Raw genomic sequence first — 15,317 nt, forward strand, 5'->3', positions numbered from 1 at the left:
CCCTGCTCCCTCCACCCAGCCCTCTCAAAGCCAGAATAACCCATTTCTCTGAGAACAGCAAAAGCCTTCAAGTTCTCCTGAAGAATCTTATTCAGCTTAATGACCCACCTTACAGAAGAGAGCCAACAGAGGCTAATACTGTCTTGCACAATATTTTCAACAGTGATTGTTATTCTTTGTGTGAAAAAGTTTAACCCGTACACAATACTTAAAAGACCTACAAGCCCCCATATTAAAGTGCCTTGAAATGGCCTCAGGCTTTAAAACCTGCAGCTGCTACGAGAACGCAAGCTGAAGAGCTGTATCGTGCAAGTGAGACTGGGTCCCACTGGAGAGATCTGAGCAGCTTGTCTCCAAAGGATCACAACCCACTGCAGATCAAAATAGATTTTCCTTTGTTCCAGCACTTGGGCAACGAAAGATGAAGCAAAGCCAACCCTTACCTTATAGAGCTTCAGGCTGGCCTCATGCCTCGAGTTCACCGTGTGAAGACGCAGCTTCTCTAGACTGTTGGTGTAGTAGTCGCAAGCATTGCATTTCAGATGTACTGGATTCCCAATGGCCACACACTTCAGCCTCCACTCGTTGGCCTTCCCACCCTCCTTGATATGTGCTACCAGCTGGTATTTCTGCACATGCTTGTCCGTCTTACAGTGGAGCTGGAAGTTTGCCTTGAGCTGCGTGTTGTAACGGCACAACTTGCACTGGTATGAGTCTCCCATCACTGCCTTCCACTCGTCTTCAGGGAGGCTACGCTCCACATTCATGTGGAGGCCCAGCATGTCCAAATTATCTGTAGTGAACTTGTTGCACACAGCACACTGGAAGAGCTTCAGCGATGGGTCATTTGTTTGCGTGAAACTCTCACCCAAGTTCATTAGCTCCTCAGACACCAGCTGTCCACCGCCTAACCGCATGTCCAGGGGGATCTCTCCACCCACTGCACGAAGGAAAAAGGGGAAAAAAGAGGTCAGAAAATCTAAATTCTTTAGTTGCCAGAAGAGAAGCATAGAATGGAAATCTGTTCTCAGTGCAATTCTTGCATCCACCAAATCCACAGCAAAAGCCAAGCACAGCTGTCCCTTCACTTATTCCTCTTCTGCTGGCCAGTACCATATCTGATGAAAAAAAGCAATAGCAGCCAGCACGTAAGGCTGGGAAAGGACTGCAGTAGCCCTTGCTACCTACCTTGTAAATGCCAAGCTCTGAAAGATAAGCATCCACCCCTCTGCCCATGAAAGGCGACATGAAAAAAACCTACTTCTGACAGTTTCTGAAGAGGACAAATTCCTTAGTATTGCACTGCAAGTCTCTGTGGCCATATCAAGAACAGGATAATGGGTTTTCCTGTTTTTTTTTTTTCTTGCCTACCTGGAGAAGCAAGAAATGTTACCTCGCACAGTACCTAAGCACCATCTCAACGTGATCTTGGCCACAAGTTCAAGCAATATGAGTATTATATAGATAAGTCACCACACTGCAGTCAGGAACAGGCAACGTGCAGAATATTGCACATACAAAACCAGTCTGAAAGGTGCCACTCCTGCAGCATTAGATCTGTTCTCTCGTCCAACAGTTCAAAAATGAAAGACAGTCTTCTAAAACCAATGTTGATAGATGCTTTGTACGCCCAAGAAAAAGACAACCATTATTAATAATGTGAGTGCAAGAACATGTCAAGGAAAGCCAGCAGGATGCTTGCTGTCTTTAAGTGTCATAGATCTACTCTTCAAACCAAGAGCTGAACTCTGTTCAGTTACTGTAAATGAGTACAGCAAGCTCTGATTTACATCAGATTACTTTGAAGATACGGACAGAGACTTTTTTCTAACGTTAACTTTTTATGTCAAAGCACAGAGACCAACCATCAGCCTTTTCTTAGGGCCTTTGCTCCACCTTGCTCTCTTTTTCCATAAGCGAAGATACTTGTGCTCTCCTCCTGCAGCCTTTTGGTATTTTACCTTGATCTTATGTCATAGCTTGGCGTAAAAGTCTTATTTTATCAAAGGAACCTTCAGGTCAACAGTTACTCAGCCAATCAAAAAGTTTCCTATGTTTCAGTCTGTTTGCTGAGAAAGAGCTAATACTGGGAGAACACTCCAAGTTCAGGCAGATACCTTAACTCCATACTAACCTTTCTGAAAGCACATAACCACAGCTGGTGCAGATTGCAGCTTTAGGCGGTATATATGCTACTATCTCTCCTGCAGAAATACAATGCCACGATGTTCATTACAGTCCTAAGCGGGAAGAACTACAGCTTACAAGACAACCTGACTGCTGAGTTTGTTAGAGGGTACCTTGTGCTCACACAGGGAAGAACTGGTTGGAGAAAAAAAGTCCCATTCATGTGGAACAAGCCCCAGTGCCAGAAACCTGCCCTTCGGCCAAAGCAGTCATGATCCTTTTTCTCAGTCGACTCTATCCCTGCCTGCCACAGCAGAATTACACCCTGCACATAGCTACTCCTGCATACCTGCTCACCAAACACACAAAGAGGAGGGAACAGACCACCTGCCTTCCATAGCCCACATCTCCGAATCATGGTAATTTTCCTAAGCATTCCTCTTAAGATATATCCTGAAATCTTCTCTTTGAATCAGTCTACTCTAAACACATCATGCAGTAAAAACATGAAAGCAGTATCTTCTGATTTATTAATATTCTACTCAAACCCAGTTTTGGACTGAAGTGTAAAAATAGAAAAAATCTGCTTCACTTCTAACAAAGTCCATAGTATGTGTATGAGTTAAATGAGCTGAGCTTATGTCAAGTGCTTATTGACATGGCAAAGGGCCTCCCTCCGTGATCTTCAGCTTGAGAACTGTAACCATCAAGTGTACTATTCACAAATCACTTTTCAGGCAAGCTCGTATACATTCAAGGCCTTGTCTTGCACTTTAAGAGACTTCAGTTAAAATACTCTCAAATTCTCTCATGCCAACCTCCCTGTACTTCAGCAAGGAGGCTCTATGAGCTACAAAAGGGGTGCATTCCAAGAAACCACCCACAGATGACTCCCTAACTTTACATGCTACTACTATAAGCTACATCACAAATGGCTGTCAGTTACATCTGTTGGCAACTCAGTGCTATTGAAAACATACTGGAAAAGATTATGTCCTTGACCTCCCAAAGATGCAAGCTGGGACACCAAAGAAGAAATTAAAATAATTAATTTATAGTCACTTGAGTTCCTCCGTTTTCATTTTTTTAGTATCTTGTGTTGTTGTTCACTCATATGACTTTCACGTCCTTCTGGACTAATAATAAGCAGTACTATGAATAGCTGAAGGAAAGGAGAACATGCATGAGACCAACGAACCAGTAACGTAGCGCATCAGTAATAATAGCATCAATGGATGGACAAGAGTAGAGAGGGCAGAGTGCAGCACAAAGAAATTAGCTCAGAGGGAAGCAGGTAAAGTGGCAGATTTCTTTTCACATACTTTCTGTAGGCACTATGAAAAATCCTCAGCAATAGCAGAAGAATGTAGAAACAAAGTCATTTCAGCTTTCAGCTGCTATGCCCCAAGTGTCGTGTGGGACTCTGTGATGAAAGCTGAAATACAACAGTGCCGCAGCGGCTGCCACCAGTCTTGTGCAATGTAAGCGGCATGGTGGAAGAACTTCACTGGAACCTACCCCTACCCCATTCTAACTCTTGGGCTAAATTGTGTGGGGATAGGGTGTGCTCCCCGCAGTGCCAAGACAAACATGGTGAATGCTTGTTGTCAGGAAAAACACATTTGGTAATTTATTTCAAAGTGCTTTTGTCATTCGATGAGAGAAATAATCTCTCTCTCTAGCCATTCTTCAGATTAACGACTCTCATCCAGTCAAGCCTCAAATCTTGTATATCATGCTGGCATCAGAGGAACATTTCAGTTCAGTTTCTTCAGCAGAGGAACATCCCCCCTTCTACCAAATTCATCACAACTCTCAAAACACGCTTACCTTTTCTTCTCAGGGCAACACAACATGTAAGACACCAACTCAGTCTCTGCCTCTGAGAGCACTAGCTGCTGACCAGACAGCCTCACAAAGCCACCCACCAAACAGTACTTGCATTCCTTACCAAAACAAGAGAAAATCATCAGGAAACCGTTGGAAAGCATCCTTTCTATAGTAATGAGGAACATTTAATGCATGTTAGCTGTAATCTGTATCTACTGCTTTATTACCTCCTTACCAGAACTTTTAGAAAACATACCAAGAAGTGACATACTTTCCCCAGATGAGAGAAACTGTCGTGGGGGAATGCAGAAGACAAGTCTCTACTGTGCAGACTCCATCCTTGACCATCACACACAGGCCATTCACTGCACTGCAGCGCACAGCAAGCCGCAGAGACCGAACAAAGAATTTGGCACGCAGTGCGCAGCCCACACGAGGGTTTTATGGTAACACAAACACAATCCCTCCCTCACACATAGAAACAGTGGAAAACCCTTCAACCTCACCTAGAGATGGAGTCATCGTTGCCATGGGGTTGGTGGGATCAAGCTGGAATCCACCCATCATGAACTGTGCATCTGACGAAGTGCTATCCATCTTCAGGTTGGGAAGGTTCATGTTCTGGGCCAGGTAGTACTGGTAGAGCTCGGCCTCGGCAGGGGACGGCAGGCTACCGAGGCCCAGGTGCCGGTTGTGTTGGATTTGGGACATATTTTGCTGAAGCAGCATCATATTGTGCATGTGTTTCTCACTGGTCATGTGAATACGAAGGTTTCTAGCTACGTTGGTCTCATAGTCGCACACCTCGCACCGCCACGTGGGTTTGGTTTTTGGTTTGGTGGGGGAGGGGGCCCCACAGGTGCTACCAATGTTGGCAGCTGCAGCGGCCGCGGCTGCTGCAGCCGCTGCTGCCGCCCCAGCGGTGTGGCTGAAGACTTGCTCTCCCCCTCCGTTCTGCAGGTTTTGCATGTTGTTGAGATGCTTGTCAGACTGCATATGAATACTGAGGTTGCCTTTGGTAGTAGTGGAGTAGTTACAGACCTCGCAGCGGAAGGGCTTGTAACCACAGGTGTAGCTCTCACCCCGTGCCAGCCGTGGGTGCGGCTGCCCACTTTTGCAGTAGACACAGGAGCCACCCGGCTCAGGATGTTTCTCCTTCATGTGCGCCTCAAGCGTCTGCTGGTACTTGTAGTGCCAATTGCACTTGGGACACTTGAGTGTCTTACATGAGTTGCGAGAATGCATCATAGTCATGTGGCCACCCAGCGACCGCGAGGAGCCCAGGACTGTGTCACACTTTGGGCACTCCACGCCGCTCCCCGAGGGGCACTCCCCACCCCCAAGTTCACAGAGGGGGCCAGCATGCTGGTGATGGGAGATGTAGCTCCCGTCCTCGCCCTCTGCGCTCTCATTTGGTTCTGGTGCTGTGGCATTGTCTTTATTGGCACTTTCATCGATAAAGTCCAGCCTCCTGCTGCCCTCTGCCACGTTGGCTCCACCGCCCTCATTGTTAAAGCTTAAGTGATTCCTCCTGTTTGCACCATCAAAGACAAAGGAAGAAGCAGAATTAGAACTAGTAGAAGCTGTGCCCCGCGACAGGGTCTGGAGCACGTTAGGCATTAAGGGAGAGTTAGAAATGCTTTGGTTTGAGAGAGCAAGGTCCTTTTTGCTGCTGCTGCTGCCGCCGCCTGCCACAGCCCCAGAGTCCTCCTGGGGCCTGTCCTCCAGTTCATCCTCCAACTCGCTTGGAAACAGTCCTTTGCAACCCTCATCATCCTCATCTTCTTCCTCTTCCTCCTCCTCCTCTTCCTCCTCCTCTTCCTCCACCTCCTCCTCTTCTTCCTCTTCTACCTCTTCAACTGGCTCTGCCTTCTCAGAAAGGCTGTCCTGGTCGCCCCCTTCTTGCTTCTCCCCCTCTGCCACCCCAGGGTCCTTACCCTCTGAGGATTTGGTGGGACTGGAAGCCAGCGGGCCCAGGGGGACTGAGGTAATTGGAGTCTTCAGAGCCGAGCTGGTCAGCCCACCCAGGTTGAGGAGCGTACCAGGGGCCAGGACACCTGACGGCGGCGGCTCCGCTCCGCCAGCTGGCCCAGCCTGGAGGGCCTGCTCGCCTTCCATACGAATGCCACTGAATTTACCATAAAAACTGTGTCCAGGGCCTATGAGGTTAGCTGTAGAAACAAGAGGGTGCTGAAAGGTTTTGTTTTTTGGTTCCAGAAAGCTGACAAGGGGTTCCTTGTCTTTGCCTATCCCTTGGATGATAGCGGAGATGTTCTTATTGCTAAGAATTTTCCGCTCCTCCTCACTCAGAGTCATTCGGTGGTCGTGCACCGCATGGGTCACGAATGAGCGGACATACCCAAAGGAGAGCTTGCACAAGAAACACATAAGGATGGGCTTCCTCTTCCCGTAGAGCACAAAGCCATCAAATTTGGACAGGTCCACATTGTTGGGAACATCTTTGGATACGCAGGAGCTTTTGGCAGAACCATCGCTGTTCAGGTAATCCTTGTTGCTTTTGTGTCGCACATCGAAGACGCGGAAGCTGTGCAGGACGGGGCTGATGCCCGCCAGGGCTGAGGTATTCGGGAAGGCCTGGTCTGAGCCCTCAAACCACTTCCCGAAGGATGAGGCTATGTGGAAGGTGTTGATGATCTGTGGGTAGACGGGGGCGGCGGCGGAGGGCTCTCCCTGCTTGGAGAGAGAGTTCGGGAGCAGCGAGGGGAGAGCCCCGCTGCCACTGCCACAAGCGCCCCCGCTCTGCACCAGCTGGCTGAGGCTCTCCACGATGTAGGCTGAGCCATCCGGCTGGTAGACGATCTCACCGGCCAGGTTCTCCACATCGCTCTCCTCGTCCCCGTCCTCACTGCTCTCGCTCCCGCTCTCCCCCCTCAGAGGCGGGGGTGGGCGGGCACCGGCGCAGCGGTGCTCCATGTAGCTCTGGAGGCCAGCGAAGGAGGCCGCGCACTGGCCGCAGCTCACCTCCTTGCCGGTGGGCTCGGTGCCGGGGCCGGCCGCAGCGCTGCTCTCGGGGACGCGCTCAGGGAAAGGGACCCTCAGGCTGTCCAGGGGTCCGCGGCTCTCCGCCGCAGGCTGCTCCATGCTGCCGGCCGTGTCCGGGAGGTGGGTGCTGTTGAGATCAGTCCATTGCTGGTGCTGAGGGATGCCGCACCCATTGTCCTTCCCGGGGATGACGGGCGAGTCACAGCCTTCCATGGCAGGGCCGGCACGGAGCACTCATTGCACCCGGTACGGCTGGGACCTGCAGGCAGGGAGAGAAGAAAAACCCAGGTGAGTCAGAGAGAAGACGACACAGTTCCCATATAAAGACCATGCATCGCAAATGCCCTGGGGATCCCGCGGGATGGCACGAGAACTGGTTTCCCAAAACAGGCTCCAGGAACAGAAGGCCCGACCTAGGATGCTGCACTGGGAGTGCAACCACAGGAAACGAGCAATGGCAACCAAAAGGTGCTCGCCACCTTCCACTTTCCCTGAGTCACTGAGGGGAGCAAGAAAGGCAAGAGGCTCATCAAAGAGAGCTGGAAGGTGGGGAAAACCTCCCCCTTCACCTTCCCTGAAGGGGGACAGGAAGATCGTAGGAACTGCATTGACACCCACAGAGCTTTAGATCTCCCGAAAGATCTTCAAAAAATAAAAATAAAAAAGATTAATAGAAAAGCTTTTGAGAGAAGCAGAGTTAGGAAGCTACAAAAGAATACTGCCAGAACTTCAAAACTTTGTAAAAACTGTAGTCCCATATCTGTGGCTTCCTAAGTCAGATGGTGTTCTTTTCAGGCAATTCCCCTCTGTTAGCTGCTCTGCGAGCACAGCAAGCATCCTGGGCTCAGTCTCACACGTGCACCTCTGTAGCAGATCATGAGACCCAGAGCAAGAATTTTGGAGTCACAGGTTTTAGTATGCACGGGAGATTTATTTGCTGTTTTCTGGACAGAGTTTAAAAGGAGAGACGTCAGGAGAAAAACCAAACAGGAAATTCCAGATCTGACAAGGGTCCATCCTGGGGATCGGAAAGTGGTCAGCTCAACGTGCTTCAGGAAGCTCCCAGAGATCCTGCAGGACACAGCCTGAGCACAAACGCAAATAGATGATATAGGTCCTGGAGGAGAAGGATGGACACCCCTCCCACTACTACTATTCCGCCAAGTACGAGACCCAGAGAACTCACACCAACAGGCAAGCAGCCGGTGAGCACAGGCTGCTGAACACGGCCAACATCCACAGCTCCCAGGTTTGCTGCAGCCTGGGGTTCTCCTTTATGCTGCAATCCTACTGGAGCCTGTTGGGCAAAATGAGCCTTTCTAAAGGTTACAGACCTGTGAGCTTAGGTCCCCAAAATGCTACTGTTATGAGCTGGAGCACTATAATGCAGACCGCAGATCAGTAGGAGATTGCCAGTTCAGCTGCAAACCTACCAAGAATTCTGCGTGCAAGGATGCATCTCTATAGTCTTCTTCCTATAGAGAAATGCTGGGCAAGCCAAATGGGATGAAACACCCACAAAAATTAAAACCCTACTACCTCACCTGCAATAGTGGTTTTCAACCTTTGAACAGATTTCCTTCTACATACAGATAAAAAGCATACAACCAAAAACGACTCTGGGTCAAAACTGTAAAAGCAGAGGAGAACTCCACATTTTTAGGATCAACAAAACACTGGTACTCTAGATCCGTGGTTATCAATGCCATGGAGGAATTTCTACATAGAATTCTATCTTCTACCAACTAAATGCAAGCATACTTGTGTACATACAAACAGATGTGGTTTTTTAAGCTCTCTTGGTTTGAGAAGTCCATTCACATTAACAGCCTGCTACCGCCCTTTGTCTCTTTCAGAGACTATTAGTGTTTTGACAACCTAAAATGCTACCTAAACATTAAATATTATAATTATAGTTTGAAAGTTTTTCCAGTACTTTCTAGCTTGATCTGAGTCCATTAGATACGGCAGACTCCTGAGAGCTTCTTTAGAGCAGTGTACCTGTAACACAGGCACACCTTGCATGCAACTGCGCCAGCAGCTTGCTGCTGCACAGATGTGCAACTGTTACTTAACTAAGGAAAGAGAAAGAAAAGTATGGAAAGAACTAAACATTTGTCAGAGAATGCCTCATCAGTTGCAAAGCTGGTAACACACAACAGAAGCACAGAATGAAGTATCTGAACTAGTTCAAGCAAAAGAAAATGCAGCAACATTAAACGGCCTCTCTCATCTTCCTGCTTTCATTATCTACCAGCTTATTTTCCCTCAGTACCAGCAGCCATCCCTCCTTTTCCTGGTTTGCCTGCAAGTCTTGACCTCTTTTCCCTTCATACTGTTTCCTATGTAACTATGTATATGGAATGACAGACACGTGTGCTTACAACACATGAATTTATATGCCTTCACTTTCTCCAAGCCCTTCTTCATCCACAACAACATATGTGCCTAAGTTCTGTGATATTACAGATCAACATTAATAACAGTATGTTAGAGCGGTCCCTCTAGGTGTGAAAAGGATCTCTCTCACCTATCCTCCAAATACTGCTCTTCCCTTTGGGGCTACCCCTGCATGCGCTCAGTACACTCCATGCATGCTTTTCGCTAGCAGCTGTTGAACAGCTTCTGATGCCCTTTCCCCTGTGCTGCTGAGCCTCCCACTGCAGAGGAAAGCAAAAGCTCCCGCTGCTAGCACCAGAAAGCACTCCAGCATTCAGAGGGAGGCGTCTTCTGTTTTGTCCTCACCCCTGCATCAGGGATAACGCTCCCCAGCACCCAAACACTATTCCAGCGTTGTGGGAATCAGAAGTGGAATAATCAGACAAAAGCAAGCCTGACCTTCTTTCTCACACTGCTGACCACCTGATTTGGATTCTGGACATCCCCACCTGAAGGTATCTGGGCAGTTTTCCATTCTATTTTACTTCAGGTGAAACTTGAGAAAAAGTATTTACTGCTACTTGTGAAGTCAGAAAGTAGCAGTTCTCAAAGCAAGCGCAGAGCAGCTGCCTACAGAGGGACACAGAGGCACAATGGTTTTACGATCCAAAGTGTTTGTACACATAGCTTTATAGCATTTCCAGTTCCCACTTTCCTTGGACCTTATGCCATGCACAGCTATCTGAGTGGCTGCATCGGGAATAAATAGCAGCTTGATCTGCAATAGAAATAACCTGGTGCACTGAATGGAATAACAAAGAGGAATACCTTGATTCTGTTGACAAAAGGCTCAGTCATCCCAGACACCGTTTTGCTTACCTTAGCTAAAATGATGTTTTAACAGTGCCTTGTAACAGCTCTTGCTTACCAGCTCTTTCCCACTAAACATGTCTTTAGCTATGCATTTTCTTCAAATTGATACTAGATTCTTCTGTAATGAAGCTGCATATTCATCCTTCCACAACATGACATATCCTCTCCTCCTAACTGCTACCTTTGTATTGACAACTGTGATCCAAATCAAACTGAAACATTCATATTGGGTGAAAACTGAGTAAAATGAGAAACTCTATAAGCCTTGTATTTCTGCCAAGAAAAGTTTTGGGAATATCTGTGCAGACTTCAAAACACAATGTGGAACAAGAGTACCCCAATTTCAAAACACCTCGACAAAAAGCATTCAGTTTGCCAGCCTGGACAAAAATTCCCTGCTGTTAAATAAGTAAAAATCCGAAAATCAAATAAATAAATTAGAAAAAAAATCATCATTAAGAAGACGGTAAAATAGCAAAGCACAGCTAGCTCCCCAGGAACCATGTACAGACAACACACAACACGAATCTGAGCATCTCCATTATCAAGAACTCTTGATTGGCAGAAAGATGCCTGACTGACAATTGGGCCAAAAGGGTTAGCAGGGCTGATGGGGCGGGAGGGTTAACAGCCTGATTGTAAAATCAATGTAATAAATGCTTGGTAAGTTACAGGAACATGCGGGAAGAGAAGGCCGCGATTGATAAAGGACTGCGGCTTTGATGCTGCACTGGGGACTTGTTTATTGACAAGAAAGCCAATCTCTTCTCCGAGCCAGGCCAGGCCAGGCAAACCTGCAAGCGCTTACCAATTAATTGGTGGGCTTTTCTGCCTTGGGTTGCTTTAACATGTCTCCCCCCACTCCCAGTTAACCAGCTCAGGAGGTGCTACTCTAAAGGAATCTTTTCTCTGTTTGCTCGGCATGTAGCCCTGTTGGGGCAGGTGGAAAATGCCACAGTCAGAACACGGCCTGCCTGCTCCGTGCAGAGCCCCCAGGCACATGCCAAGCCCCTTTCAAACCCAGTGTCATCTCCAGAGCTATTCCTAAAGAACGATGCTGAAGGAGGAGAAGGCGCAGATTTGTTTCCATTCACACACGAACTGTAGGTATCATCCCTTTAAACTGAAAAGGGCAATCTCCTTGTTAATGCAAACTAGACTTTCTGCTGGAGCACAATGTAGTCCACTACCAGGGGCCCTGCACCTTCCTCTGAGGCCTTCCCTAAATGACCCAGAGGGGACACAGAGAGCTGGCAAGGACAGACCAACCCCTGCGCGCTCCACACCTCCCCATCCTCTCCCCGGCCCCCCGCCCTCTTTGCTCTGTTTATCAGCCAGTCAATAAGAAAAGGTAGTTCTTACTTAAGGAGGCAGAAGTCAACTCGTCAGGTCGATCAGCACTCTGTCTGTAAACATGGTTTCCCGTAAAATCAATGAACTCCAGTTACAGAGAGAACAGCCTGAGCGCCAGAGACTCCCCGTGCCCCCGCCGCAGGGAAGGGCTCTCCCTCGCTCCCTTCTCCAGCCTCGTGTCCCACGGCTGCTCCACGCAGCTTGCAGCCGCCCACGGCTCCCATCGCTGCGCTCGCCATGCCTCCCGCAGGCAGCCCACTCAACCCCGCAGCATCGCTGCGCCTCGCACCCTTCGGAGGTTTGGGACCCGCTGGGACGGCTCTCCCGGGCGCAGGCACCAGCAGGCAGGCAGTTCCTACCAGGGCAGGAGCAGCAGCCACAGCGGCCCAGAGCTGAACCACAGCTGGAGGGCCCGGCGTGCCCAGAAGCACTGCGCTGTGCCCCACGTTTTCATCGGGAGTTTCTACTAACCACGGCTGCTCCGTCTGCAGCCATGCTCTGTCCAGAGCACAAGTGAGGTCGACCCCCGCTGCTCCCCATCACCTCCTTGCAGCTCGCCGTTTTGCTCTCCACACAACCAGAACTGCCATCTTACAGCAACGCTTCCACCGCCGAGGAGCCGATCGCAGCTCGCGGGGCAGCCCCCAGCCCGCAACGCCGCGCATCTTCCTCTCCAGTGCGGCAGCGGCACGGGCAAGGGAGAGCGGGAGGGAGGAGGGGGCTCCTGCTGTTGCCCAGGCTTCCCGAGAATTAAATATGAACAGCCGTGCTGTGTAATTTTAAATTGTTAATTAGCACAGGGTTAATTAGGCGGCCCTTTCACAAGAGGCTGTTTGGCAGTAAACCAAGACTGGAAGCAATGAGGAAGGAGGAAAACAAAAGGAGAAAGAGACAGTGAGAAACTGTTCCCTCAGCTAATGACCCACATGGCACCATGAAAAAAGGGTGCTGAGGACAGGGAAAAGATACAAGCAGATGCATTACATCCACGGCCATTACCCTGGAAGATACCCAGCAAGGCACCCCACCCCCTGCCTATTCCCACAGCCCACACGGTGCGGAGAAGTGCTCAACCTTGTAATGAGCAGGGTCTGCTCCTTCAGAGCATCCTGGCAAGCAGCAGAGCCTCACAAATTCCAGCCAGCTTTTGATTTTTAAGCTTTATGCCATGGCTTCACAAAAGACATGGCTTATGCAAACGCTTACAGTCAGCAACTGGACCCGAGTGCTTCCTGTTGCAGAGAACTGCACAACGGCCTCTAAACTTTGCAAATACACACCTACCTGTTGTGCCAACAGACGCTCTATAAATCAATACCATAAACACAAGCTGAGAGACTACCCTAGATTAGCTCTAGCACAGGTGCCGGTGATTCGCAGGGGAAGAGGAAAGGGTCAGAGGCAAGAGCACAAAGAAAGCGCAGGGACTGAGAGTGGCCTTGGAAGCTCTGTGCACACCCCTCCTTACTTGCTCATTGTGGCATTTTAAGATGTCTCAGAAGGGCACAGCATGGCAAGATGCTAATGTTCAGGTCAGCCAAGAAGCACCTGACTCAGGAATGGCACAGGATAGCACTTGTTCCAGCCTAAAAAGCTAGGGGCTGACATGCTACTGAGTAGCCAAATAACCGTGTAATCCCTAAGTCCAGGTCCGCTCAAAGCTTAATGCTCCTGGGAACAGAAAGCCTGGGAGGGGGGAGAAGGCTGTTACCCAATCCGTCTGGAGTGGTGACACAACGAACCCGGAGCATCAAAGCCTTCTGCGTCACTTCCCAGCACCTGGCGTGCTACAAAGCACTCTTGTAACACTTAGGAAATTGCAAGTGGAAAAACATGATAAAAATCATCACCTAGAATCAAGAATTTAAAAACTAAGGAAAAACAGAACGTATGTTGTTGCCAAAGCAACTTTAATTTTGCTCCTCTATACATATGCATTATGACACTGCCTTTAATTACATGATCACCCACTACCTCACTTAGTAAGGAGAATGGTCACAAACGAGGGTAAAATAAAGTTGCGTGAGCATGTTGTCACTTTATGAGATTTATACAGTAGCTGTTATCACACAAATACGTGGAAAGTCACTTCCTAGAATAGAAAGATCTTTTTCAATTTCCTAAGCAACAAGGGCTGGATATTGGAGCTCGGTGGCAACACAGAGACAGCTTCAATTCCCAGCTTCAACAAAATGCGTTACGTTCTAACATACAGAAGATACGCGTGCCAGCTCTTTCATATTCATTAAGGTACCAGAAAGGTTGGTAAGTATTCTTACTATGCGGGGAAATGTTGACCAGTCTGCAACATTACTTGAAATATTAGGATAAAATGGTATAAATGAGCCAAAAATTATGTACAACAGTGAATGCGGATGCATGGCTTGAAGAATGATTTCTAGCTATGTTTTTTTTGTCCACATTTTACAATGTCAGTGCTCTGAGATTCTTCTTAAGGAATTCCTAACAAGATGACTGAAAATAATGATATTTATTTGCTGAGTTCAATGCTTTAAAAAGAAGTTTTAAGCTCGTTTCCCTTTTTCACATACTAAGATGCATCTTGCGTGTTTCCAAGCAAGACAAAGCTGTGTTTTGGCATACACCTGATCACAGTGGAGTTGCCTCATCAACAAATGAGTTTTGCTGAATATTCGCAACCAGGTGCCGGCCCTGCCAAATCCTGAACAAACTCTCTATCTAGCCTTCTTCCTCATCTAAGGTTTGGGTTTACCAACCAAAAGCGCTCAAGCTCAGCTTCGAAACTCCTGGAGTTTCTCTGCAGACGCTGCTCAGCGCTGCTGTTTCTATCCGGACACACGTCCATGCCCATGCACCAGGAAGCCGGCAGACGTGCCCCTTGGTGGAAGAAGGGTCCAACCAACATCGAACCACAGGTTCAAATACCTGTTGACAAGAGTCCTGGAGCTGCAAGTACTCATGAACCAGCTCACTATCCTGCCAAAGCCCGGAGTTCACATGCTTCTGCAGAAGTCCCTGTGAACACCACACGTTCTCCCTTCTAAGCGATTCTAACCAGCTGGTCCTGAAGGGCACAAGGTTCCCAGGAAAGATGAGGTAGGACACGGTGGCCTACAGAAAGGCAAGATTCATCAGGCACCTCAAAAGGACAGGATGGTCTTCTCCCTGCAGGAAGACAACCACATGGCGGGCTTGCCTTTGGCAGCCGACAGAGCTCCAGAACTGGCGTGCTGACAACACAAACAGGCGCTGCACTGCGCACGCTCATTAACACGGCAGAGAATACAAGCACTCTCTGACACACAGGCTCACATGCATAAGCACAGCAAGTTCCTCAGATCTTCACAGGATCATTAGCATAAACAGCTTTTCAAGCAGCAGGAAGCAAAGGAAATGCTGAACAAAACAGGACTGAAAGCTGTAGGGCTCAAGCACTTGGCATGAAACTAAGAGAAAGGGTCTCCTTGAGAAGGTGAACCTTCTGCATTATCCACATTTTTTCCTCTGTCCTTCACACCAGCTAAAGTTGAGCCAACGAGAGAAACGCAAGGTTCAGGGAGCTTTTCAGAAAACATTTTGTTATGAACTATTATTCCAAGTTTGCTGATCCCTTTGAGCCAGCTACTGTACTACACACAAAAATATTTATATAATCACCAACCCACTGCCATTGAGAACAGGGTAATCCAGAGGAGTGCCAGAGGGTTTTAAGTGAGCAGCTGGGGAAAAGAGCGTTTATTCCTCCAGAGGCACTCTTTGGAGTGAAAGTA

At 48.4% G+C, this 15,317-nt stretch overlaps 1 protein-coding gene across 1 annotated transcript in view; it reads right to left on the reverse strand.

The window, feature by feature from the left end:
* Positions 1 to 15,317, reverse strand: part of ZFHX3 (zinc finger homeobox 3) — a 170,289-nt gene that overhangs the window by 104,691 nt on the left and 50,281 nt on the right. The window contains exons 2-3 of the mRNA XM_035566305.2: positions 4,464 to 7,219; positions 444 to 940 (exon numbers count right to left, since the gene is read on the reverse strand). Coding sequence (XP_035422198.1) covers positions 444 to 940; positions 4,464 to 7,173 — 3,207 coding nt within the window. The 5' untranslated portion in view covers positions 7,174 to 7,219. The remainder of the gene's footprint in view (positions 1 to 443; positions 941 to 4,463; positions 7,220 to 15,317) is intronic.

This window comes from Cygnus atratus, chromosome 12 (genome assembly GCF_013377495.2).
Source record: "Cygnus atratus isolate AKBS03 ecotype Queensland, Australia chromosome 12, CAtr_DNAZoo_HiC_assembly, whole genome shotgun sequence".
In the NCBI taxonomy this organism is placed as follows: Eukaryota; Metazoa; Chordata; class Aves; order Anseriformes; family Anatidae; genus Cygnus; species Cygnus atratus.